The sequence below is a fragment of the Prunus avium genome, chromosome 1, assembly GCF_965620075.1.
Source record: "Prunus avium chromosome 1, drPruAviu1.hap1.1, whole genome shotgun sequence".
Lineage (NCBI taxonomy): Eukaryota > Viridiplantae > Streptophyta > Magnoliopsida > Rosales > Rosaceae > Prunus > Prunus avium.
Genome location: NC_142284.1, coordinates 52,229,332 through 52,256,503, shown reverse-complemented (window position 1 = coordinate 52,256,503; position 27,172 = coordinate 52,229,332). Strand labels below are relative to the sequence as shown.

Sequence of the window (27,172 nt, the reverse complement as noted above, 5' to 3'; positions counted from 1 at the left end):
ATATACTTTAATCCAACAACAAGGGTATTTTAGTAAGCAAACTGGTTTCAATTCCAATTCATGGTAACTTATAAGAAATCGGTACCACTCCTACCCCAATTCCATATGGTTTAGTAAACAACTTTAATGGGAATTCAGATTCTAACTCCTCTCAATCCAACTCATCCTCAATTTAATTCATCCTCATCCGATTACGAATTAATAAACATGTCATGAGTGTTATACTGTTAGAGAAACTACAATGCAATATCATCTGGCTGATGATGTTTCAATTATCAACTTATTACGACAATAAATATGACAATGGGTTTTTAATACCAAACAAAAAATAAATGGGTTTTACTTACCAACTTCACACTGCTTTGTGATATCACTAATTCACTAATGTTTATAACACGTGTATCTAACTATTTATAAAAACTAAAATCTAATTTCATAAATATAAATTTTTTCATTCAACCATATTATTATTACCCGAGCTATAGGCATATTGGCTTACACGATGGTCGATGCATGATGATGGCATTGGGTTTTTACAAGTGACCAACCGAGACCAACTGGTGACATTGCTACACAATATGAACTTACTAATAAAAAAAGCGACTTTTTTGAGAAGTTTTATTCCTTTCTCACTCTCTCACCAATTGAAAAGCTTCTCCAATGTAGCCATGAAAGTAAACTTACTATATAAAATTCTACGGAGTAAGTTTAATTTCGTTCTCACTCTCCCGAGTTTTAAAAGTTTTTCCAGTGCATGTGGTGCTGCTTTGTGGCCAACCACCCCAACGCCTTGTCAGATAGTTCCTTCCTGTGCTTGCTAGCAGTCTCCTAACTTGTGGTATTTATCAATTCTTAAACTTCTAAGTTGATCCATTAGTAACACACAGATGGAGTGTTTATATATGTAATTAGTCCATTTTCAGTTTACTGATAAATATTATCAACTCAAAAACCACCATTTATATTAAGTTGAAAAATGGTGGATGGGGCCAATGAGGTCTAGCCCAACGGAAACTGACTTTGACTTGCAAGCCAGAGATCTCAGGTTCATATCCCCATGGCATCATAGTTGTGTGTGTGAGTAGTTTAGACTATCGCTTTGTACTGAAAAAGAAAATATCGTGGATGGAAATAAATGAAATTAAAAGATATATAGAAGGAAAAAGACCAAGACATGTTTCTGAAGGAGAGAAGTAATTATAACTTAAAAACTCTAATTCATAAAGACGATAGATGGCCTTAGTTCTCTGGGTAAATACTTACTTAACCCATAAAACACCCCATTAGAGATGAATAACAAATTAAGGCGTGCTTAATTGAAATGTCAGCAGATTGAAAGGAAATACAATTTCTCTGATTCTCAGGAGTACCTTATATGTTGCTAGCTATTCTATACTAATATTAATATCATAATTAATTATTTATTAATTAGGTTTGTGGTCTAACTTGCCCTTGGAGGTTGGAACTAATTATAATAACTCTCTTCATAAACCCTAATAGGGAGGCCAGTAGGTGTCAAGATCCACACAATGCTCCATGTTCATAAACCGGTTGCCATTCCCATTTGCATTGTTGTTGTTCATATCTATTGCACCATATCCAGCTTGATGATCTGGACCAAGAGAATTATTATTAGCCCCATTACTCATAACATCTTGCTGATGAGGGTTCATAGCTGGAGGACCTTGATGATGTAGTTGTGGTGGTGGCATTGGCCTCAACATGGGCTGGGTGGCTGGCGCACCAAGATTCAAATTTAACCCAGAAATTGTAAACCCTCCTCCTCCTCCTCCTCCTCCAAGATTTGGGTAGTTGAATTGGGGTTGGATTGGTACGTTAATAGTGCCATTTGATGATCCACCACCGCCGCTGCCGCCAGTTCTTAAAACCCTAGAAAGCTCTGCCAGCTCAGCACTTGTCATGTAATTTCTGCCATATGGGAATTGGTGATCACCTAGCTGCATCATGGGTGATGGCACACTTGGACCTATTTCTAGGTTGTAGGGATTGGCTGCTCTTGCTTGGTTTGTTGGATACTTTTTTATGCCTGCGCTCTTCTGGAAGATACGGCAAACCACCCATTCATCCTGTTAAACACAGCATTTACAGTAAGTTAATTCAATCCACAATCAAATCTATATGGAATAATAATATATATAGAATGAAAGACACAGTTTAAAGACGAAGGGTATCAATATTCTTTCACTAAATACTATTTGGTACCAGGTATCAATGTATTCTACGTACGTGCTACATTGATGTTAAAGATTGATGCCCGATACAGGTTATCATTTACCTCCATGAAATATGAATTCTTTTTTGTTTCTTGATTTCTTCTCTTTCCCATATTATTACTATCAGCATTGGTTTTCCATGTTTCTATGCATACATATTATCCCACCATCACCATTCACCATTCACCACGGCAGGTAATTTTCCATGTTTCCCATATTATTGCACATACAATCGTTAATTAACTCAAATGTAAGGGTTCCACTAGGGTAATCAGTCATCTAATTATTATTTGCTTGGATTAAACAAGGTGCAAGTACTCCTAGCTAGCTTTTGTAAAACCCAAAATTATATATTATATATGGACTACGGACTGTCCTCTGTCGACAAAGTTTCACAAATCTCGCATTGAATTAATCATGCTCTATCCTTTATCTTTTTTTAAATTATATAAATATGTAACTTGTGCTCAACTCAACATGTTCATACAAGTATCCCATGTAGAGAGAGAGAGAGAGAGAGAGAGAGAGAGAGAGAGAGAGAGAGAGAGAGAGAGAGATCCAAGTAAATGTTGTAATGTTGTAAGTTAATTAAAATTGACACCACATGCAATACTATTATTCTTATAATAATCAGTTGTTGGGAATTAATCGGAAGCTTAATTAATTTGGATTATGGTACCATTATATATATAGAAATGAATTTAATTAGGTATGTACCTTAGAGGTTCTAAAGGCGGATTTAGAATGAATACGATATTCATGCATGACCCAATTGGACTTCTCGCCTCGAGGAGCTCGGCCTCTGTAGAAAACAAGTGTCTTCTTCATCCCAACCATCTCAGATGTCACACTGTTGAAGATCTCCTTGTCTTTCCCTGTCGTCTTCCAGTAACCTGTGTTTGTTGCTCGGTTTGTTCTCACTCCTGTTGGGTACTTCCGATCTCGAAGGCTGAAGAAGTACCACTCCTTTTCTCCCATTTTCGCCTTTGCTATAATTCATAATTCATTCAAACAAGAAACCATAAATTATTCATTCGACAAGAAGCTACTAAATTTACCTATGAATTTATGGGAAAATATCAATTAATTGTCTATTATATATGTCACAAGAAATGTTATGCAAAAGTTCTCATGAGTTTCATTTCAGAAAAACTTGATGCCAAGTAATAACCAAAAGAGAAATTAAATCAATAAGTTGAGAAAACTAAGCAAGATCTATCAGCTAGCTGCGGTCTAGTGATATTTATCTCAACTTTATCGGTCGTCTATTCCCCCCCGCATAAAAAAAGGAAGAAAAAGAAAGTTAAGTAAGCAAGATCTCTGATGAGAACTTTAGGTTTAGTTTTGATGGATACATGCAAAGACAAAGAAACTGATTTCAAGATGAATTATTGAAAAACAAATGAAGCTAGGGCTGACAAATAAGTTATAATTGTCTATGTGTATTTATATTTACCAGGGAGTTCCCATGGCTCGCACTTGTTGAGATCGACATCTGCGATCGCCCTTCCAGTAAAAGTAGCATCAGTTATCTTGTTGATGAGATAGAAGGTGATAAGTTCTTCATCTGTAGGATGAAATCTGAACCCTGGTGGCAATTCCTCCTTCTGTTCTCCTGTCATGATATGGAGATCTCTCAATTTCCTTTTTTGGTTTTGCCCTTCTGACTTGTCTGGCTTCTGCAATTATCACAAAAATCAAAGATATGAGATCAATCAAATCAAGAATATCTTACTGAATTGCTCAAAGACTTGCTCAGCTCAGGTGGAAAAAAAGTCTAACTATATATTCAACAACATAATCCTAGAGGACGATATCGAAAACTTGTAGATGCTGAGTACCTAGAGCTATGGCCAAAAGAACCCCCCACCCCCCCCAAAACAAATAAAAGGTTGCTAGATAGCTTCCTTGTACACATTAAGTTTTTACACTTTTCATAATATATTTTGATAAATTAATATATCAAGATCTGATGTGCATGAGGGAATACCACTGATCAATGATGAAGATGTGTGAGAGAGAGATAGTTGTGAAGCTTTTCTTGCTCACCATGCACAAGAAATTTAGAATTTAAACTTCCGGTAGCTATAGGGTGAAGAAAAGTAATTGGGGGTGTGTGTGTGTGATGGTGAAGTTCTCACCTACTATGGGTCTTGAGCTACAAGGTTCCAGGTTTAGGGCTTTTAATAATAAGAAAGATCATGGAAGAAATCCTTGTTTTGGGATTATTACATGATTGTCCACCTGCATTCATGCACCTCTGAATTGCCAAAATTGTCCTTGCAATTAAAATATATTTGCATCCTACAGTTATTGAAGCTGGGTTTCCCTTTTGTTCGGTAATATATATATATGAATTAACTTTATATTTATAACTAAACTATATTATTATTAATTGAAGCTTGAACTTGAAATTTCAACAAATCTTAATTTTGGGGGACACAGCTGAAGATTGGAGGGTTATTTGTGTAATTATATAACTGGGTCGAAGCTTGGGAAGAAGAATATTCAGTAGAGAGAGGTAGCTAATAATAGTAAGAAGAAGCAAAACAGATATAACAGATTAAAATAATCTATTAGCTACATGCAAATGAGACAAAGTCGGGGAGACCAAGTTTGTACACAGTAAATATATATGTTCACTGCTGCACGTAAACCCCGTTTGGATTCACACACAAGCAGCCAGCGTGTGCTAGCTAGATATTCAGACACAAGGTCCAATATCCTTCCATTTGAGCATAAATTTCTCTCCAATTGGTACATGCCATGTCGTCGCCAGGTCCCCCAACAACGACCATAATTTAATAAGAATATCGCTACGCTCGTGCAATTTGTTCACTAAACATATTGTTCATCAAATGATGTGACGATGTGTCATTTAAAAGAGGCTTCTGTTCGCACACTGAATTGGTGCAAGACCTAAAGATAGTCACATGCTTGACGGGTTCGTATTGGAAAATAGGAGGGGGGATGGGTTTTGGGTGGAAAAAACTGACACAGCCCCTGGATTCCCTTCCCCTTGATTTGTTCCTTTGTTTTGGCTCTTTTGTGCATATATCTGTATTATAATTAGGAATCTAATTACTCACATTTTGTATGTTAATGTTGTTGTGTTGGAGAACAGGAACCCCAGTCTCATGGTACGACCCCCAAATTTTTTCACCCTTATTTTGTCGATAGCAAAATATAATGCAACACTTATTAATTGCGTATGCATTTTAATAAAAAAAACTTGGCGATGAAAACATTTATATCCTTAACATGTTTGGTTTTAAATTGCCAGTGTTTGAGATTGGATACAATTGCTCAATTTTCATAAGACTCAAAAATTAATGCCTCAAGCTCAACCAAAATTAATGCCGTCTAGGGGAATTGACTAGTATAATTCTTGCCCTTCAATGACTCAAGCTCATGCCCTTCAATGCTTAATATAGAAAAATCAACATGTTCCCGGAGGCCTGAAAAAATTCATACAGATCCGAGGACGAAACTGTTTATCAGGAAGGAAAATGAGAGAAAGCAAAGACGAAAATGTTATATGCTGTTGTACTTTTTGATCAATCATTTAGATGACAGAAACCAAATTCTTTTATTTTATTTCCTTCTCCAATATCGCCCCACATTGCGGTCAATCACGCATCATCCTCGCAGTTTAGTTAAATTGTGAATTAGCAGCTTGTCTGTAAAGCTTTGGATAGTCATGGAAGAACAGGTGAGAGTGATCAAGACCCCTACCAATCTGATATTTGAAGTGTTTGTCAAGTAAAGATAGAGAGAGATTGTGATGGATTGCTACTACATACTGTGTTGTAATTAAAATCTCATAAGAAAGTCGCAGTGCTCAATAATTCTGTTTCTAAACCTCTCAATCTTTCCATAATCATAACCAACCTCATCACTAAAATACGAACAGATGACGAGTTAAAGTTACAATTGTGAGACATGAACACTTTCCAGATTGCAAAGGAAAACAGTGACTTGGGCACTTTCAAATTCAACCTCTCTTCTCGGTTGCCCAATTTTGTGACTAAATAATTTGTGTCAAAGAAGATTAGCCATGATTCTGATCAAAGCAGTTGTTAGACGTTTGTCAGTGTAGCTATCAAGACCAGTTAATTGGCAGAGAAGATTACGAGTATCTGTCATGCACTTCAAGATTATAAAACTGTTTTAAGGTATGAATTTCGTTGAAATCTTCAAGCCTCCATGGAGATTATAACTAGGGTTTCAGCTCCCCATTCACACACGATTAATATCATAGTATTATTAATTGGGTATGGGGGAGAATGATTATGGTTTTGTTATGAACTGATTTATCGGTGTTATTTGTTGATTGGGGATGGTGCAGAATGATTAATCTGTGCTATTCATGGAATAAGTCATACTATGTTGGAAATCGTCTTGTTATGTAACCAATTGTCATATTATATACTGAAAATATAAATTTATTATCACGTTTGCGTGCATATATGAACAACGTGAAGAAAATTATAATTTGAGTCGTTGATGGATACATGATTAAAGAATACGTGTTTGATCACATTCGTTAGCTCAACGATTAACTTTTGAAAATTGAAACTTCGGGATGACTTTGTCGACTTCGATAGCGTATAAAGTAGTAGTTGACAGGTTTATTTTAAAAAAGACTCTCTAGAATCATTGAAGAAACCCTAAACCAGTCTCACATTCATTCTTGACATATGCTACTTGTCAAGCACTTCAAAATAAAATACCAGGCTGCTGTACGATCTCACACATGCGTTACATCCTTCCCCGTAGTGCACAAAATGATTAAGCAAAACTTTTAAATAATTTATTGCAGAAAAAAGATCTAATTAGTTGTTGGGAGTGGAAGGGTGCAAGAAAGATATCACGAAGACAGCATAAGGGTGAGATAGATATTATTCCCAAAAGGAGTGCAACAAAATTTCAAAGAGTAGTTGTATGTAGAGATTTCATGAAGCTAACTACCTAGCCAATGTTTTATATGCAAAATCTACATATATATATTCTGGTGCTTTGTGGCGTACGTAATACTTGTACGAAATCATGTGCTTAATTAACTCGATAAGTACGTAATTAAGTTAGTATTTTGTTAGCATTTGTTCAAAAAATCTGCACAAGTTGCCTTTCCAATATATTAATTATTATCTATTCTTAGCTAAGTTAGGTTAGAACTTAGAACTTATACCTTAGAGCTTAGTCAGAAGCTAGAGCCATGCATACGTTTGCTATACAGGACTCTGTACTTCCACAGCTAGCTAGAGAGAAGCACAAAGCAAGGACACTTTTGCCTTATATTTCCATTGAGTGCTGAGATTATATTTTACTAAAAAAATATATATCCTAGTACATATATAGATTACGACAAGAAAACTTGGGAACTATATCAACTAAAAACTCCGTTTCTGGTTGGCTACATTTATGGATTGTTACTGACATGAATTTTTTGAGGTCGTTTTCCATTATATATATGTCATGTGTGTGGGAGAAGGAGGAGCATGAAAATGCTTCTGCATGCATAAATTTATATGGGTTTTGTAGGGGCGGATTAGTTGTTAAACACAAAGAGAAAGGAAAGAAACTCAGATAATCAAACTTTGTCCAAAATCCAAATTTGAAAAAGAAAAATGTGAGGAGAGAGGAATGTCCAAGACATGATTTGATCATTGCACATTAATGTCCGTAGTTTTTAGGGCTCTTTAGCAGAGCCGGTCATAAGCTCTCAAAGGCCTAGGGCGAAAATTTAAAGTGTGCCTATGTACACACATTAATAAATTGTAGTTTTTTTTTTTATAATAAACTAAGCATTGATTTTAAAAATTAAAAAAAAAATTCTAAAGATCTTTTTTAGACTTTGAGCTATGTCTTATTTTTCTTTTTTGTCTTTTTAAGATTTCCAAAGTTTTAAATTTTATATTAAATAGAACTAATGACAATAAAAATCTAAACAATCACCACAACAAGTTAGAGGCAATAGCAATAAAGAAACTAAAAATATAATCAATCACAGTCAAGCATGAAATGTTCAACTCTAATAACTTAACTAATAAACATAGAAATATAACATCTGGGTTTTGAGCATATTTTTCCCTTCAAATATAATCACATAAAACTAAACTAAATATTCAATTCTCATCCTCTAAACATTCAATGCTCGTATAAAATTTAAAAAAACATTCAAATCAACTTAAAATATAAAAAAGTTAAGAAAACTAACAAAACATATTGACAGAATATGGTGGTTAATTTATTAATATGAAGAAGATAGTGAGTGAGTAAAATTTCTGAGCCAAAAACAAAAGGCACTCAACCAAACCAACTCAAAAGGAAAAGAATGAGAAAAAAAACAAACGAAAGTTTTGATACCTCTTCAAAAATCCAAATTGCAAAATTTCAAGTAGTACCACCCTTCATTCAATTGTGCTCTCTTCAAGATGGCCAAGACCCATAGAAGAAATACCAGTTCCTTTTTAAAAGTATATTTTTTACTTTGGCTTTGACTGCTGGTTGAAACCCACATATTGATGAATCAATCACTTTGATTTTGCCCAACAGGTTTTCAATTCTTAAATTATTATTCTATTCACTTGAGTTTTTATTATTCTTCTCTTTTTTCCTTTTTCTTTTTCTTAATTTTTTCTTTTTTCAGATATATATAGACTAAGAAAAATTTGTGACCCATTGTATTTTGGGCCCCAGGCTGTGGCCCTGGTCGCCCTGGGCCAGGGCCGGCTCTGCTCTTTAGTACAACCCCATTTTCAGGTTGGGATTTTTAGAGTTTAGGGTGTGGATTTTGGGATTTTAATTTTTGGTTTGAAATCTTCGTCCACTAAATAGTAGGGGAACTGGGTCATTATGCCTAACTATCTTAGAACTCAGTTGCAAAGGACCCACTAGTATAGTAGTTTGGATCAACTACTTGCCCCCCAGGAAAGATCATCGGTTCAAGTCCTAGCATCCTAGCATCTGTATAGTGTGTGTAAGTTTAATATACTATCACTTTTCTCAATAGGAAAGGTTCTAAAAAAATAATGAACTTAGAACTTAGTTGGTGAACCGTATTGAATTGAAGTAGATTATACTAAATTCTATTGGACTAGAATGAGTAAATTGAAGTGGATTATACTTAATGCTAAGACTCTCTAGAGTATGGGATCAGAGCAACAAGCCACCAACGTGCATCATTTTCAATTCAACTATTGGAGTTTGGGGTGTTAGCTTTTTGTATTTAAAGATTTAAAATGTGAAATTTGGCACCCAATGAATATTTGTGTAAGAGCATCTCCAGGAGAGTCTCCAAATTTTACCCAAATTCTAGCTAAAATAGCTAACCACTTAAAAGGTCTCTATTTTAGCTAACCTCAAATATTTTATTATTTTAAATTCATTAAAAAAAATTTAAAAAAATAACCCAAAATGAAAAGTAGCCCACCATTGAACCTTTCTTTTTCTTCTCTCTCTATTTCCTTCTCTCTCGTGCACAGCTTCCAGCTCTCTCTCTCTCTCTCTCTCTCTCTCTCTCTCTCTCTCTCTCTCTCTTGCGCAGCTTTCAGATTTGATGAGCCTTGAATTTCTCTCTCCTCTTTGCTAGATGTAGCGAGCCAAAATGGCGAGAGAGGTAGCAATGCTGCTGGAGAGTTGTTTTTTCTTCTTTTTCTCTAAAGTCGCTAGGGATGAGAGAGTAGAGTCTCCTGGAGATGCTCTAAACCCCCCTCCCCAAACATCGCTTGTACTAAAATAAAAAATAAAATCTTATCCAAATAGTTGGTCACTGGGCCTTTGAGTCGTGGGCCTAATGGCACTTTTGCTTCTAACAAAATGGGCCGGGATATAGTTTACATAACAAAATGGGCCGAATTTGGGCCAATCAACGAATGACATGGCCCAAACCTGAACGATCTTCCAAGCTTAAACTCTCTTTTCCGCTTCACTTCGACTCTGAAGTCTGTGGCGCTGTGACATAATTCCAGTCGCTCAGTACTTTCCTTCTCAGCCAGCCCCGAACACTTTGTGCGAGAGCTAACTTTGCCTCCATATCTGAAAAAGCTTCAGAATCTTGTTGGGTTTTCAGCTCCATTAGAGTACCGAGGTATGTGGTCCTTCGCTTGAAACTTTGTTCTCTTTTTGCCATTGTTGTTGTGAATTACGGCCATTCTATGCTTCGTCTTAACTAGGCCTATTGATGTAGTATAATTTTGTTCTAAACATGCAAAAGCTTTACTTTTATTTCCCTTTTCACTTGTAATACTGTGCTAGACTTTATCTTCTTTCTGCTCTGTTAAAATTCAGGGCTATTAGATTTGCTCTCCATGTGTTTGTAACAATGCCTCTTTCAAGTGATTTTGGAAGTGAACAGAAGAGAAGGAATGTGTCTATTCCAAAAAAAGAGTGTGAGAGAATAAGAATATTGTTTAAGATGAAGGGGGTTAAAGAAAGAGGTTGGGTATAGACTGATTATGAGGTCTTACTTTTCTACAATGGAGATTAGAGACACCAACTTACAGAAAAGATTCATCAAGTATTCAAGGAAATTGAAAAGATAATAAAATCTGAGATGGGTTATGTTCATTGGGTGAGGTGAGGTACTGCATGACGTGAAAGAAAAGTTTGAGAGTTCATAGTGAGAAGTTGGCAATTGGGTTGGCAGTGGTCTGTGGTGAGCTGGAGAAGGGGAATAAGGCAATTCGAATTTTCAAGTACTTGAGAGTACGTGGGGGACTGCCATGCTTTCATTAAAGGCTTGTCAAAGGTTTTAAAGGTAGTATTTCTGGTGATAGTTTGAGGATGGCTTGTGCTCTTGTGAAGACTATTGGTGATATTTACTAGTGACTGCTAGGGAATGGAGATTTGGTTAATGGTATTGCAGGCATTGATACTCAAAAATTTGAGCGCCTTTTTAGTTAGAAGCATCGTTGATTCTGTCTTTGTTCTTATTCACCCACCCATTGCACAGTCTGCTACCAAGAGTGCCTGACTCTAATAGCATTGCATTCAAACATGATGCACCTTGAAAGTATTCGTTGGTTTTGCATTTTTTGTTCCCTTCATATTGAGCATGCTATCCTGATTCTTACTATTCTGCAGCTAGCTGAAAAAGTCATGTCGGAAAAGGAAGCAAACCCAACGTTTAGCAAGTCGACTGGCCTGCCTCGGAAGCGTTTCTACCGAGCAAGAGCACACAGCAACCCTCTGAGTGACTCCCACTTTCCAGTACCTATCTCCCCAGGTCATGTGGATTATTCTCTTCATTACCCGCAACACTTCCCCTCATCTGATCAAGTGGATAGCTGTAAAAAGATCCAGTTTGCAGATATTGGTTGTGGTTTTGGGGGACTGCTGATAAGTCTTTCAACCCTATTCCCCGAGACACTGATGATTGGAATGGAGCTTAGAGATAAGGTGACAGAGTATGTCAAGGAAAGGATCGTGGCTTTAAGGGTGACAAATCCTGGCCAATACCAAAATATCTCAGTGGTTCGGACTAATTCCATGAAATACATTCCAAATTACTTTGAGAAAGGACAGCTTTCGAAGATGTTTTTCCTGTTCCCGGATCCTCACTTCAAAGAGAAAAACCATCGCCGTAGGGTGATCAGTCCATTCCTACTGGATGAGTATGCTTATGTTCTAGAAGTTGGTGGGATTATATACACAATTACAGATGTTGAAGAACTTGGCGACTGGATGAAGGCTTGCTTGGAGAATCATCCTATGTTTGAAGCTCTCACAGATGAAGAGCTCAAAGCCGATCCAGTTACGAAGCTATTGAGTTCTGCAACCGAGGAAGGACAGAAGGTTGACAGAAATGGGGGACAGACTTTCCGAGCGGTTTACAGACGCATTGCACCATCCCTATGACTTTCAGCGTCGACCAGTGGATTGATTAACTTGGAATTGTAGTAGATTTTTTGTGTGTCAGTTGGCAACTGCCAAAGTACTCTTGACAAGGGTTGTCTGGTTTTTGAAGTCTTTGATTTACTAAATTTATTGAACTATACATGTTTTTCACGCTACGCTTCTATTATCAATCTTTCTCTTGATACATGGATTTATCATCAGACTTGTGGATAGACATGTTTACCCATTCATTATTTACAAAGAAGCAAGTCTCATTCATGCTTTTTGTTTTTTTGTTTTTTTGGGAAAGATGATTTCCGATGGTTTCATCGTTAAGAGTGTGTAAAGGATGGGATGAAACCATCCGAAATCAAAAGTGAGTCAGGAATAAGAACTTAATTTTAAAAAAGATTCGCGGCTTAAACCACTCACGAAGAAACAAAGAGAAAGAAAGGGAAGAAAAAAAAAGGACTGCACTTTTGCATACCAACAATCATCCATTAGTTTCGAGTTGGTACACTAAATTTACTTATCAATGAAAAAGAAAAGCCTATTTCTTACTTTTCTATGAACTTATATGAACTTAAGAGGATGTGAATTCTCTTTTCTAAAGTTTGAAGATATTTTTTAAAAATAAAAATAAAAAGAATTGGAAGATATAATTTTCTTTATATAAAATAAAAAAGACACGAGGTGATGAAGTTTGAATTCAACAACTTATCGGATCCGAAACCGCACCAACCCAAAAACTGAGCTGATATCAGCCTTTGCCGACTGAGAAGAAGCAAAAGACGAAGCATTTATCGATTTGATTGAAGGAAGGAAATATGGCCACAAACAGCAGAGAAGCCCGAAGGAGGAAGATCATGGAGCGAGGATCCGACCGCCTTGCCCTAATCACGGGTCGGATCCAAACCCTACCATCCTCTTCTTCTTCATTAACAGACCCAGCAACTCACCGTGAAGAAACAGACCCACCATCGCACCCGTTGATTTCCCATGATCAGGAGCCCCAAATCGATGTCCCAGATCAAATCCCAGGTACCAATCTTTCACTCTATCTCTCTCTGTCTCTGCACAAAGTCTCATCTTTAGTTGTTCTTGTTGCTAATGGTGTGGTGGGTCTGCAGTGGTCACCCCTGAGATTGAGGAAAAGGGGTTTGATTTGCAATGTGACACAAATACTGAAGAAGTCTTTGGAGCCACTGATTCACAAGGCGAACCACTTGTGTCCTCAGCATCAGCGGTTGAAAGACCATCACCATCATCATTACCAACATTAACACCATTTCAAAAACCTAGACTTGTCACTTGGACTGGAATAAGTGATGCCATTGAAGCAACAGAAAGGACCCGCATTTACATTTCAGTGGCAGTAGCCTTCTTGATGGTTTTAGCCCATCTGGGTTTTCCATTACTTGGGAGTAAAATGGTGAAGATCCTTTTGGGTTTTAGGCCTCTGTATCTAGTTTTGGTGACCAATGTAACACTTGTGCTTGTGCGAATTGTCGAGAGCGGTAGACGAAGACTCTCTGGAATGGCTGGCAGACTTGGTGAGCTTAATATGCCAGTTGACGGATATGAATGGGCTGATCGGTTAGGCAGGACTTTACAGGCAGGCTTGGTGATGAAGAAGGTACTTGATGCTCTGTTCATGGACTGTGCTGTGTATGCAATAATTGTTGTATGTGGCCTCTCTTTTGCACAGCAGTTGAGCTAGAATTTGCATGTTGTATTTTTAGTATGACAGCTTATATCAGTGAACTTCCCCTTTGGTTTTGTATTGGTTGGAAAGCTGTAATTGGAGACAATGAAATCTTTTCACTTCAACTTACAGTATGCAGCTTAACTGCTGCTTGAGCAGCATTTTCTATATGTTAATATTCCTTTGGGATAACAAAAATGATTTAAAAAAAAATAGCAAGTACCTTTCTTCTGTACACTTGTACATGACTGACTACAATAAACTTCATATTCTTCCTACTCATCTTGACAGAAATTCTCACCATTTTCCTCAGCCGTTTGTCTGCCAAATCTACACACACACACACAAAAGAACCAACATTTTGGTCAAGTTATACAATTCAGGGAAAACTGTTAATTGAATGCAATGGGTTGCAACTTGAGGAAAACCAGTTTTGAATACAATGAAGCGATTACTAACAGTTTTGTGTTATGGGCGTTTCTGAGCTGGAGCATATCTTGATTTTAACTCAAAAAGTGACTGCAATCCTCAGGAATGGCTTCTATCTTATCATCTGGTATGTTGTGTTGTAAAACGAGAAGCTCTAGCATGGAAAATATGTCTTTTGCAAATGGTTTCGAATCGTCGCCTGATACAAACTCCATAACCACATTGTTAACCTCAATCAAACTGCAACCTGGGGTTCTCTTCATGCTCTTACTTCTAATGAGTTTCCTCATCCTTGACACATCCTCCCACTTCCCCAGGTCTGCATATATGTTGGAAAGTAAAACATAGTTCCCTGCATCATCTGGTTCAAGCACTGAAAGGTGCTCCATGGCAGTAATGGCAATCTCAAGATTGCAATGAGTCCTGCAAGAGCTTAATAGAGAACCCCAAATCTTTGACTCTGGCTTCATTGGCATCTTCTTTACTCTGTCAAAAGCCTGGTCAAGGTGCCCGGCACGTCCAAGAAGATCAACTAAACAACCATAATGCTCAATTTCTGGCTCTATGTTATAGTCTTCTCTCATAGAATCAAAGTACTTAACTCCCTCATTCCATATGCCAGCATGGGTGCAGGCTGATAAAAGACCAAGAAATGTAATGCCATTAGGTTTAACCTTTGCTCGCTGCATGCCTTGAAAGAGTTTGATTGCTTCGCGAGCTTTACCGTGATTCGCCAGCCCTGCAATCATGGTACTCCAAGAAATCACATCCCTCTCCAACATCTTATCAAACAACTGCCAAGCTTGATCAATGCAACCACATTTCACATACATTTCAATCAGGGCATTGCAAACACAAATAGACTGCAATAGCCTTTTCCTATCTGAGTACATGTGAATCCATTTCCCAACCTCAAGAGCTCCAAGCTGGGCGCATGCCGGCAGAACAGAAACAATACTGATCTCATCAGCTTCAATACCCAACACTTGCATTTGCCGAAAAATGTCCAAAGCATCGGCGTAGCACCCGATTCTGGTGTACCCTGAAATCATTGCTGTCCAAGACACAATAGTCTTGTTAGGGATTTCCTCAAACACTCCTCTGGCCCTTCTCATCTGCCCCAATCTAGCATACCCAGAAAGGAGACTATTCCAAGAAACCACATCCATTTCAGTCATACCATCAAACACTTTGTGTGCATCTGTTAAGTTCTCACACTTGGTATATAAATCTAGCAGTGCATTTTCTATCAGCAAATGTGACTTTGGGCCAAATTTACATACTTGGGCATGAATTTGCGTCCCCAAACCTTCACAAAAAAGCCCTGCGCAAGCTTTTATTATAAACGGGAACGTGAATTTGTCAGGAAAAATGGGGTTCTGAGCTTGTGAGTGCCTTGGCATTTGCTTATACAAAGTGACTGCTAAATCATACATTTGATGATGCGTGTAAGCTCTGACCATCGCATTGAACAAAAACACGTTTGGCTCAAGAACTTGTTTGAATAGCGAACTGGCGTAGCCTAAATTCCCACTGTTGTCACAAACATCCACCATTTTTGTGACCAAGAAATTGCTTTGTGATAATGAGAACTTCACAATTTGAGCGTGAATTTTCTTCAACCCGGAAGTGTTTTTACAATTTAGCAACGTGGGTACGAAGAAATCTTCCAATTCTCTGACACTTGCTCCGATTCTCGTTGCCATGACTTTGTAGAACAGGGTTTTTGGGGAAAAGAGAAAGTTGCAAGGATGAATGAGAGGCAGAGGTTGGCGAATCTCCTGAGGAACTGTTCGAAGAATTTGCTACTTGATCAGGGAATGCAAGCTCATGGGACAGTAATGAAAATGGGTCTTGGGTTTGATTTGATGTTGAGCAATGATCTTATAGATATGTATGGTAAATGTGGTAGAACGGGCATGGCCTGTGCTGTGTTTGATAGAATGCCTGAAAGAAATGTGGTTTCTTGGACAGCTTTAATGTGCGGCTACTTACAGAATGGTAATGCCAAAGGGTCACTGTCTCTTTTTAGTAAAATGGGACTTTCAGAAATTAAGCCCAACGAGTTCACTTTTTCAATTAATTTAAAGGCGTCTGGTTTTGTGGGCATTGCTGAGAATGGAATGCAGATTCACAATATGTGCACTAAATCTGGTTTTGAATGGGTAACGGTGGTGAGCAATTCTATCCTTGACATGTACACGAAATGTGGAAGAGTTAGTGAAGCTGCCCGGATGTTCAACGTTATGCCAGTTAAGAACCTTATTACTTGGAATGCGATGATAGCCGGATACACACTCAAAGGAAATGGGGAGAGAGCTTTGCTTTTGTTCAGGCAAATGCAGGGGATGGGAGAAGTCCCTGACGAGTATACGATTACAAGCACACTGAAGGCTTGTAGTGGTCTGGGAGCAATTCGGCAAGGAAGCCAAATACATTCCTCCTTAATCACAAGAGGATTCTTGTGTTCAGTTCGGACCATGATTGCAGGTGCTCTTGTTGATCTGTATGTAAAATGCAGCCACTTGACCGAAGCTCAGAGAATATTCGACCAAATCGAACAGAAGAATCTAGTATCCTGGAGTGCCCTGATTCTGGGTTATGCCCAAGAATGCAATCTACTGCAGGCCATGGACTTGTTTAGGCAGCTCAGGGTTAGTATACACCATCAAGTAGATGGGTTTATTCTCTCAAGTCTTATGGGTGTGTTTGCTGATTTTGCTCTAGTGGAACAAGGTAAGCAAATGCATGCTTTCACCATTAAAATTCCATCTGGTTTAGACATATCAGTAACTAATTCAATTCTGGATATGTATCTCAAGTGCGGATTAACAGATGAGGCAGAAAAACTATTTAATGAAACTCCTGTGAGGAATGTCATTTCTTGGACAATTATGATAACTGGATATGGAAAGCATGGTCTTGGAAGGAAATCCATACGTCTTTTCCACCAAATGCAATCAGAAGACATAGAACCCGACGGGGTGACTTACTTAGCCGTGCTCTCAGCCTGCAGCCATTCTGGACTCGTTGAAGAATGCCAAGAGTACTTCTCAAGATTATGCCATGACAGATGGATTGAACGAAATGTAGAACATTATGCTTGCATGGTTGATCTCCTTGGGCGAGCTGGACGCTTAAAAGAAGCTAAGAATTTGATTGACAGCATGCCTTTAAAACCAAATGTTGGAATATTGCAAACTTTACTGAGTGCTTGTAAAGTACATGGAGACTTGGAAATAGGGAGAGAAGTAGGAGAGACACTTTTGAGATTGGATGGCGGTAACCCTGTCAACTATGTGATGTTGTCAAACATCTACGCTGAGGCTGGCTACTGGAAGGAGTGTGAGAGATTAAGAAAACTGTTCAAGATGAAGGGGTTAAAGAAAGAGGCGGGACGCAGTTGGGTAGAGATCGATAAGGAGGTCCACTTTTTCTACAACAGGGACGAGACACATCCACTTACAGAAAAGATTCATCAAAAGTTGAAGGAAATGGAACAGAGAATAAAATCTGAGATTGGTTATGTTCATGGAGTGAGGTTTGCACTGCATGACGTGGAAGAAGAGTCAAAGGAAGAGAGCTTGAGAGTTCATAGTGAGAAGTTGGCAATTGGGTTGGCACTGGTGTGTGGTGAGGTGGAGAAGGGGCACAAGACAATTCGAGTTTTCAAGAACTTGAGAGTGTGCGGAGATTGCCATGTGTTTATTAAAGGCTTGTCAAAGGTTTTAAAGGTGGTGTTTCTGGTGAGAGATGCAAATAGGTTTCATAAGTTTGAGAACGGATTGTGTTCTTGTGGAGATTATTGGTGATGTTCAGCGACATGTTGCACTTCTATAAGCCAAATTTAAAATTCAACTTTGTCCAATCTCTTTTGAGCAGTATTTGGTTTAGGTGTTTTCCTCACATACTGCTTCAGATAATATTATAAAATCATTGGACGGTAATCTCGTCCTTAGTTGGTGAATCTAATGGAGGTTTCAATCTGAGGGATCAACTGTAATTTTGAGGTAAAACAGAGGAAATGATGGATGGGAACTCTGACTATTGAGAAAAACAAATAGGCCTGCCCAATTCATGCCTTTGTTACACCTGAAAAGTTCAAAACTTCCGGACGTCTATTGTGTAGAGTTAAAAAAAAAATCAACTTTCTTTATATCGGGTCACTAAAACTCTGCATTTTTTTAATCGCCAATGTAATCTAAATAGGGGAGGAAAAAACTCGAACATTTCATTAAAAAAAGCCACTATAGTCTGTGTTCTGTACATATACAAGTGACGCTTGATTCACTACTTGAGCTTTCTCTCTCTTCTCTCAATCTATCTCCAATTTTGAAGAGCTAGCTTGTCTTTTTCAGAATACTACTAGCATGGTGGCCCCAATTACATTTCATGGTGCGGTTACTCAGGTTGGAATCTTAAAGAAGGGGTGATCAAGGGCCTGTCGAGCCGTGAGACGTTCAGATGGATCATATTTCAGCAAACCATACAACAAATCAGTCAGAGAGGAACTGGATTTCGAGGACCCTATGTGTCGTGATATCAGATCCTGGATACAACAAACAGCGATGTCATCATATCAAATAACAAATCAAGAGATTTTACAAGATGCCAAATCATGTAAATACTTTCGGGAACCAAAAAGACCGAGAAAAGGAAAAAGTTAAAACCTTTAAACAATCAAGCTTCTTCACAGCTCTAATACTCTCCCTTGAAACTGCTCCTAGAGGCCAATTTAGTCGTGCACCCCGCCTAAAATATTTTTCAGCACCATTGCTGCACATGGGTAAAAAGTTGATATGTGAAAACTCATAACATAGTAAGATCTAAGAATATTTTGAAGTCGGAAATGAATATGTCTCGTTCAATATCTGAGGGGAGAAAAACACGCTACTTTCATGAAATTATGAAAAAAGGGTGCTCTAGATGCAATACAAATCAACTCATTCAACCAAAAATTGTCGTGATAAAATAACCAGAGTCAGTAAATTTCACTACATACTTGGCTCTTCGAGTCATTTGCTGTGGCAGAGGTCCCAATACCCTCTCCATCATTGCCAAATGCTCCAAGTTCTCATGTGTCTGAAATAATGCGTTGCCCTGACAAAATTCCACATCTTAAAAATTCCTGACCAGATGATCCATATTCCAACCAGGATAAAGAAATGTGGAACTAACCGCGCAAAGTTCAACAAGAATGCAGCCTATACTCCACAGATCACAAGGATAACTCCATCCTAGACCTGCAAAATACACATACCCCAAGGATGAGAACATGATAGGTGTTATTAGTGGTCATTATCTGAGATGCAGGCAAGATATCATTTGGCCATTGTAACCAAACATTAATAATACATATTTGGTGATTCTTTCTTTACTTTCATAAGAAACAGAAATGACGTAGAAAATAAAGTACAACCAAGTAAGGTTGAGAAGTGGGGATATGAACAAGATATAAAAGGCAACTATATAAATATGAGAAATAACTTCAAAATTTACAGTCAAAAAACGCACCCAAAACTATAAATAACAGCTAAAATCTTTACAAACCAACACACACAAAAAGAGAGACAGACAGGTTCAAGATGAAGATGTTGACAATGTTGCCAAACTCAAACAGACCAAGCAAAGAGATCAGGGCAAAAGATAATTTGAATAGTCCATGTTACAAATCAAAATACAAAAATGGATAAGTCTCATTAACGAGGAAAACGCTAATATAGATTGTTAACAGGTCCAACGTCAATGTCATAGTGTAATATGGCCTAATTAGGTTGCTAAGTGGTTACCATCACTGCCACCATATAATGTATCCTAATTGACCATATTGGGGGATCCCAACATCAAATATGGGGACTAAAGCACCACTATTTTGTCCTTATTGAACCTTCAATGACTATGTTGAACATTCCCTTTAAAATGAAATTGTTGTTAGGTATGCCAGCCTCAAGCACTTGCTTCTCTGATCACCAATTAGATAGTCTTTTTCTTAATCACCATATAGTTTTGTGTGGTTTCAGTCGGAAAAGATAAATAAAAACAAAGAAATGATACAAAAAATTTTGGCTTGCTAACACTGTAATTAGTTACCTAGAATAATCTCAGGGGCTCTGTAATGCCTGGTAGAAACAATGGAGCTATGAATCTGATTATCAAACACAGTACTACCAAAATCAATCAGCTTAATGGCACTAGACTTGGGCAAGCACCTGTAATGCGTTTCATCTGAAGAAAACCTCTGTACCATTTTCAAGCACTTTTTCATTAACTGAGTCTGTCCCAAATATGAAACATGTCATAAACTTTGAATTGTAAAAGTCCAAGATACCTTAGTATGAGGAAGCTTTACATATTCAGAGGACACAAGAAGAATATTTTCTGGCTTCAGGTCAGTATGGATTAAGCGTAAGTCATGCATATCTGTTGGATATAATAAAGAAGAAAAACAAGTTAAACAAAAGGACTCAATTATAACACCCTGTTACAGCCCTGGACAAAGAAAGCAGGCCAAGAGAGAGATTTGGGTGACTGGTTAGAATAAAAATAAGAAAGAGAATGAGACTAAGAACTATCCACACACATGCTACAGATTCCAAAAGCTGTCGTCCAAATTCCCGAACAAGATCCACAGGGAATGGGCAGTATTTATTTCTCTTTAGAAAATCAAATAAGCTTGGTCCAAGCTTCTCAAACACCTGATAAAACCATTAAATGCAATCCAAAGGAAGGTTTCTGTTTAGTTCCCAGTTCCATGAATAAAGTCCTTGGACATACTAATATCAAACTGTAACTCAATTTGAAAACTCTATCGTTATTACATACATATGGGAATCAACCATCTAAACTACTTGATGAAAAGAAAAAAAAGCAGGCAGGGTAATATCTATTTTCAGGCAGTGCCACATCATCAGCAGAAAACAGTGAATTAAGCAATAACCAATACTGTCATATTCAACTAAAATAAAATATTAGAAGAGTACACAAGGTGCATGAAGGAACTTAATTGGATACTTACTATGCATATGTGATTGCGGTAGTCAAACCAATTGTGAATCTGCACACAGCTGCAGCAATGCATTAACATACAGGAAGTTAGACCACATCACAGTGATGAACCAACAATTCTATCAGCTGAAACCCAGAAGACATGTACCATGAGATGCCCTTATCATGTTTAGCAAGCTGCTGAAGCACATCAACCTCAATCATTGCTGCCTCCCGGTATTTTCGTATGCTCCGAACTACCTTGATTGCCACATACTCTCGTGCTTGACGGTCCCAACATTCCAAAACTCGGCCAAATGTGCCTACAGCACTAGCAATATGCTGAATGACTCAAGCAGAATGAGAAAAATATAAAATCTTGTAGACAGCAGGACACTTGACATCTAACCTTCACCCATCTTCTTAAGTATTTTATCTGCCAAATCAATATCATTAAACAAGTCAATATCTTCGAACAAATCCACAACATTAACCTACACAAACACATTAGCAAAGACAAATATGTAAAGACTCTCTGAAAAGCTCACATCTTGGAGTGAGATTCTCGCCAAGATTGTAAACATAATGTCCTTCCCGATCATCGTCTCGTTTCGGGGGCGATCCACGCCTTCCAATTCCTTCATTACATACCACCATGGCCCGTTGCGCCTACAAAACAACATGCATCCATCAACCCTTTTCAGCCCTGTCTGATTACCTTTATCTCTGCAAACCCCTAAAAAAAGCCTTAAGCTTGTCGTTTCGAACCCGTTCCTTTCCTCACTGGAAACCCTAACCCTAAAATTTCAAGAACCGAAACCAACCTCTGGTTCAGATTGAGATGGGCCGACGTCCCACGCCGAACGGGGCCGTTTCCTGATTCGACTTTGCGAGTTCTCCATCCTAGTCTCTACTCCCACCGTCGTCACCATTTCAAGCAATCGATCCCCCTTCTGCAACCAAAATTCTACAAAAATTTGGGAAATTTAGGGTTCCAGAGCCAAGCTTCGGTTGGTTAGTCAGAGAGAGAGCTCCTCAGGCACCGTAGAGAGGATCTCTGAGAAAGAAAGAAAGAAACGGACACAGATTAGCAGCATGCACCGTACCGTCGGAAGGAAGAGATTAGGGTTTGTTAAAGTTTGTTATTTAAGTTACAGTCTGCGCCTATTTGATTTGAACCGGACGGTGGAGATTGCACGATACTGTGAAAAAAAACGCATGGCGACGGTGTGCCGCCATTTTTCTTTGCTATTAGTGGTTTAAGCCCAATCTAGGCCCATCTAAGCAAAGCTTCTTCAAGGCCAATTTAAATTTATTTCTTATTTTATTTTTATTTATTTATCACAATTTAATTAATTATTATTTGATAGAACAAATGATACACAAGAAATTGACACTTAAAACAATACTAGCCTCTCCATGCGCTTTTGTGTTGCTAGAGGTTTTTTTAAAAACATTTTAAATTTATTTTAGAATTAAAAAAGATAATGGGTAGTTGTATTCCATAAAAATAGGATTTATTATCTGATTTTTAATATGAAAATGTGTGAATTTATCATATTATTCTCATTTAATTAATAATTTCAATTCTTAATGTTTGCATTAATCAAGGGCATTTTTTGATATTTTGAATGTTTTACCATTTTCTGCCTTTTACTATATATATATATATTCGATTCTAAATATTTTAATTAACCAAAGACATTTTCTGATATTTTGAATGTTTCACCATTCTTTGCCTTTTGCTTTGTATATACAGATAAACATTTATATTTGTGGCCAAAAAAAATTATATTTCAATTGGAACAGATATTTTTGCCAACGGTAGTAACAACATGATTAGGTCATAGTGTCATTGCGCATAAAAAAGAAAGAAATAAAAAGAAAACGGGGACCCGCAAATCCACCATAGCCCACAGTTTCGAGCCCCTCTCCACTTCCATTGGTTAGCAAATCAAATTCCAAGGCAAAAAGCAAGCGTGCAATTCACGCGGTCAGCACACGCCCCTATATACATATGCAAATACACTTCTTTCAGACTTCATACACTTGCGCTACAGAACACAGAGCAGCCAAAAAGAAAATGCAGAGCCTGCAAGCCAAGGCCGCTGAGTGGAGCGGAGTTGACTCGGCGGACGCGTTCGCCATCGACGAGTCAAACCTGTTTGAGAAACTAGGGCTCCAGGCCTTCGTCAACCTCTCCACCAATTTCTACAACAGGTTTCATTCCTTCGTCTTCATCAATCATTATGCTTCCATTCTTTTTAATTGATTGAAATTGAATTGGATTGGATTTTGATTGGTGATGAATTTACAATTGAGCGCTTGATCGCCAGGGTTTACGACGACGAACAAGAATGGTTCCGATCAATTTTTGCCAGTTCCAAGAAGGAAGACGCAATCCAAAACCAGTACGAGTTTTTCGTGCAGAGAATGGGAGGCCCCAATCTCTACTCTCACAGAAGAGGTATGTATGTGGCCCTTCTTTGGTTTTTTTATTTTCAGTTCAAGTTCTTCAGAAAAGGGCAGAGGCTTTTGCTCTTGTTAGTTGGTACACCATATTGAATTGGATACGAAATTGGTTTATTTTTAACTAAATTATACTAAATTGGATCATATTGAACCAATTATACTAAAAAAATATTATTATGTAAATATGTAAATAGTTACATGTATGGTGGAGTCTAGCATTTTTAGCAACACACGATATAATTTGATAAAATTTGAGTGAACTCGTAACACCACTCCGATAATGCCATGTGAGGTTGCTGTCAAACCAAATAATATCTAAGTCTTGCACATTATAGTCCGGTCCAATATAATCTGTTGCAATTTAGTGCAATGCTGTTATTTTAGGGTTTAATTACTGATGGATCGAGTCCTTACTGTCCATTTGGAACTTGGCAGGCCATCCGGCTCTGATTGCACGTCACCGTCCATTTCCCGTCACGCACGAAGCGGCAGAGAGGTGGCTGCATCATATGCAGCAAGCATTGGACACCAGTTCGGACATTGATGCCGAGTCCAAGCTCAAAATGATGAACTTTTTTAGGCACACTGCTTTCTTCCTTGTGGCTGGAGACCAGTTGAAGAAGAATCAGACTCAGGCACAGCAACCTCCTCCATGTAAGCATGGAACCAGCAACAACCAAGAAGAATCAGACTCGAGCACACATTAACCTCCTCCATGTAAGCATGGAACCAGCAACAACCACCATGCGTGCAAAAAAATTTGAAAAAGAAAAGAAAGAAAAAGAAATCTCCATGATCAGTATTCAATTGTTGACAGGAGCAACAAGATTGTAATACAGTAATCTGAAGTTAACCCTCTTAATTATGTGCTTCAAAAGGAGCACAGCTTGTTACATTAGCCCGTTATGAATAAATCCATGCAAATAGATCGTAGGTTTATGCTTCTGTTGGATTTTTTTCTGCATCAATTCAACTGCAAATCTTATTAATTTAGAGCTCAGCTCAATTTCAAGATTTTATGTGCTGTGGAACTAATTGGATCATTCCTTCAAGATTTTTTTTATAGAAATATCTGTGTGCCAAATTGGGTCAACCTAAGAACACCAAATTTTCTCAAAATATGGGTTTAATATTTGAGACCCACGCAACCCAAAAGGTTTCGCATTCAGCCCAACTAAACCCAAGAAAGGTTGCATAAGAAAAGTGTAAAAACAGTTTCAAAACCGTTGGAAGTACTTTGTGGCCTGGGTCAAGCCGAATTCCGAGAAGGGATTAATCCCACCCTTCGAGTGTGAGACACCACCTCATGGTATTTACCAAAAAAAAATTGTAAAAACAGAACCCCTGTTTCAGACTTGTAGTCCATTGGCGCCCCATGTGAGAATGTCACTCGAGACTTAAGCCTATAAAAATGATTTGTATGAACATTTTCTCATCATGGGAGAAATCACTTGCAGACCAAAAATAAATAATTGAGGGAAACTTTTCAAAATCATTAATTTGCAGTTGGTAAAATTGGTAACAGAAGGAATATTATTATGGCAAAACAGAGAGATAGAGAGATGATTTGGCGCATACATAGACTTAGTTAAGTTGGTTAGAGCGGATGTGCAAGACTCACCAACACTTCCAACTCTGCACCCGAGTTCAAACCTCCCTCCCTGTGGTTGAGATTAAATTAAAATAGAATATTGTTTGTATAAAAAAGAAAAAAGAAAAAAGAAAAAAGAAAAAAGAAAAAAAGAAAAAAAGAAAAAGAGAGAGAGATGATGATTTGGTATACATGAGCAAATCCAAGTCTAATGTGAAACTGAACAAAAACTGGATAGAAACAATTGTAAATTTTGAAAGACTTTATTGCATCACGGTGTCTTCAACTTTTGAATAGAAAAAAAAAGAGTAGGCCAATGGCCATTAGCCCTCTCAAAAGCTTATCTGCTCGAGCCTTGGGCCCAAAGAAAAGAACAGCAGCTGAAACATCCAAGGTTCTCTCTTTTTTTTTTTTCTGATGTTTTTGCCTTTGCATTTTTGAGATCATAAGCTAAGGTCAAAAGACTAAAAACCCAGATACCAAATGGAATGGTCTTTCTAGTTTGTACAAATCTTTGTAATAATGGCAAAACATGAATTATTGTTCAAATTCAACCATTATTTTACATGGATTTTCTTGGCTTAAGCTTTAAACAAAAATTATAAGCAACTATGGAACTTTAATTTGGAAGAGGGAGTGGAGGGATAGAGAGAAAATAAATTTCAGAAAATAATAGTCAAAATTTACACCAATATCAAAAACTACATACACAAATTTTCTTTGGCATCATTCATAACATCAATCCAGTAAGTTCCTGTTCTTATGAAAAATCATGGATGGATCAGCAAAACGAGCTGAGAAACTCCGGGACAAGTTATCCGACTCCATCGATCCCATCCCTCGATCGAAATTTTTCAAATATGTTTTCGGATCATAAGAAGCTGCCTGCGGCGTGACAGTGCTAGAACTGAAACTTTTCTTCTTCTTGTCCATCTTGAATTTCTTCCAAAATCTTTGCCACTGATCAGGCTTGTTGTAATTGATTGGCATGTAAGGCTGCCCCAACCTGATGCTTTGGCTGCGTGAATTGCACCACTCTTTGATGCCCATTGCTAAGACAAAGACCAAGTTTTGTGCACCTCATTTGGCTATAGAACCAATTATATATATATACATGTAAAGGTGTGACATTACAATTTATATATATACATATTTAAATGTAAAAGCGCATGGCTCTGGCTTTTGACTTGGCTCAACTTGGCTGCTCTTAAAATGGACCAAAGTTAAGGGTTATATTCCAATATATGCGATTCTTTATCAATTTGAAAAATATTATTATTAAAGAAATAAATGAAAATTGGAAAGGGTGTTTTTTTATATATAGATATTGCTTCAAAGATATCTCTGTAAAAAATCACTTCAATCCAAAAACATTTGACCAGTCAATTAGATGGTTGTTGTTGTTACAATCTTTTCTTGAAGCACCGTGTTAGTCTATTTTGTTGATTCCAATTAGAATAATTTTCAATTTGCATGATTTTTAACAAATAAGATATTTTATTTGAGGAATTCCTCAATAAAAGGCTACTGTATATTCCAATATATACAATTCTTTATCCATTTGAAAATATTATTGTTAAAGAAATAAAGGAAATTGGAAAGGGTCTCTTCTTCTTTAGCTGAAGAAGCTTTGATGAAGCTGCTTTGGTGTCTCAGCCAGTCTAAAGGTTACTAGAAGCAGAGAGAGAGAGAGAAGTATGTCAGCACCAAAGCTCTGTTAAAAGGGTCAAAAGTGTGAACGCCGAAAGAGTCATTATTTGCTAGCCGCATGCCTACATTGCATTCCTTTGAAAAGTAAGTGAAAGAAATAAAATTATTTCTTAATTATTCAGATTGGTCGTGTTGAAACTTCCAAAGCTTTAATTACAGTGGTTCACATTGGCCCAGGCAAATATAGGTAAACTAGGGTGTATAAGA

At 37.6% G+C, this 27,172-nt stretch overlaps 7 protein-coding genes across 10 annotated transcripts; 4 read left to right on the top strand and 3 right to left on the bottom strand.

Annotated features, from left to right (window-relative positions):
• Nucleotides 1–1,179: 1,179 nt before the first annotated feature.
• Nucleotides 1,180–4,355, bottom strand: NAC038 (NAC domain containing protein 38). Of its 3 annotated transcripts, none has more exons than XM_021963707.2 (4): nucleotides 4,225–4,355; nucleotides 3,691–3,913; nucleotides 2,952–3,223; nucleotides 1,180–2,087 (listed from the first exon to the last, which is right to left on the bottom strand). In XM_021963707.2, exons 2-4 carry the CDS (start codon nucleotides 3,854–3,856, stop codon nucleotides 1,494–1,496), a joined length of 1,032 nt encoding a protein of 343 aa, XP_021819399.1. In that variant the 5' UTR covers nucleotides 3,857–3,913; nucleotides 4,225–4,355; the 3' UTR covers nucleotides 1,180–1,493. The 3 variants fall into 3 exon arrangements, with proteins under 3 accessions (XP_021819399.1, XP_088109479.1, XP_021819400.1); XM_088253353.1 differs by having other exon boundaries at nucleotides 4,228–4,341; XM_021963708.2 differs by lacking the exon at nucleotides 4,225–4,355 and adding an exon at nucleotides 4,076–4,182.
• Nucleotides 4,356–10,163: 5,808 nt separating this feature from the next.
• Nucleotides 10,164–12,277, top strand: LOC110761334 (tRNA (guanine-N-7) methyltransferase). The gene is made up of 2 exons (XM_021963795.2): nucleotides 10,164–10,326; nucleotides 11,322–12,277. Exon 2 carries the CDS (start codon nucleotides 11,337–11,339, stop codon nucleotides 12,093–12,095), a length of 759 nt encoding a protein of 252 aa, XP_021819487.1. The 5' UTR covers nucleotides 10,164–10,326; nucleotides 11,322–11,336; the 3' UTR covers nucleotides 12,096–12,277.
• MEF21 (mitochondrial editing factor 21) lies at nucleotides 11,790–15,914 on the bottom strand. The gene is made up of 3 exons (XM_021963600.2): nucleotides 14,239–15,914; nucleotides 14,003–14,109; nucleotides 11,790–13,869 (listed from the first exon to the last, which is right to left on the bottom strand). Exon 1 carries the CDS (start codon nucleotides 15,912–15,914, stop codon nucleotides 14,283–14,285), a length of 1,632 nt encoding a protein of 543 aa, XP_021819292.1. The 3' UTR covers nucleotides 11,790–13,869; nucleotides 14,003–14,109; nucleotides 14,239–14,282.
• LOC110761183 (uncharacterized) lies at nucleotides 12,711–13,904 on the top strand. The gene is made up of 2 exons (XM_021963603.2): nucleotides 12,711–13,115; nucleotides 13,205–13,904. Exons 1-2 carry the CDS (start codon nucleotides 12,902–12,904, stop codon nucleotides 13,792–13,794), a joined length of 804 nt encoding a protein of 267 aa, XP_021819295.1. The 5' UTR covers nucleotides 12,711–12,901; the 3' UTR covers nucleotides 13,795–13,904.
• Nucleotides 15,915–15,959: 45 nt separating the features above from the next.
• LOC110761179 (Tetratricopeptide repeat (TPR)-like superfamily protein) lies at nucleotides 15,960–18,076 on the top strand. The gene has a single exon (XM_021963598.2). The coding sequence runs from the start codon at nucleotides 15,960–15,962 to the stop codon at nucleotides 18,018–18,020; it is 2,061 nt and encodes a 686-aa protein (XP_021819290.1). The 3' UTR covers nucleotides 18,021–18,076.
• A 334-nt stretch (nucleotides 18,077–18,410) lies between these two features.
• On the bottom strand, nucleotides 18,411–22,437 carry AME3 (Protein kinase superfamily protein). Of its 2 annotated transcripts, none has more exons than XM_021963602.2 (12): nucleotides 22,017–22,437; nucleotides 21,741–21,861; nucleotides 21,602–21,628; nucleotides 21,362–21,515; nucleotides 21,224–21,272; nucleotides 20,789–20,903; nucleotides 20,537–20,628; nucleotides 20,299–20,446; nucleotides 19,387–19,451; nucleotides 19,211–19,290; nucleotides 18,879–18,984; nucleotides 18,411–18,757 (listed from the first exon to the last, which is right to left on the bottom strand). In XM_021963602.2, exons 1-12 carry the CDS (start codon nucleotides 22,122–22,124, stop codon nucleotides 18,614–18,616), a joined length of 1,209 nt encoding a protein of 402 aa, XP_021819294.1. In that variant the 5' UTR covers nucleotides 22,125–22,437; the 3' UTR covers nucleotides 18,411–18,613. The 2 variants fall into 2 exon arrangements, with proteins under 2 accessions (XP_021819294.1, XP_021819293.1); XM_021963601.2 differs by having other exon boundaries at nucleotides 19,211–19,308; nucleotides 22,017–22,435.
• A 788-nt stretch (nucleotides 22,438–23,225) lies between these two features.
• Nucleotides 23,226–24,653, top strand: GLB3 (hemoglobin 3). The gene is made up of 3 exons (XM_021963582.2): nucleotides 23,226–23,412; nucleotides 23,529–23,659; nucleotides 24,100–24,653. The coding sequence occupies exons 1-3, from the start codon at nucleotides 23,276–23,278 to the stop codon at nucleotides 24,369–24,371; spliced, it is 540 nt and encodes a 179-aa protein (XP_021819274.1). The 5' UTR covers nucleotides 23,226–23,275; the 3' UTR covers nucleotides 24,372–24,653.
• Nucleotides 24,654–27,172: the final 2,519 nt, after the last annotated feature.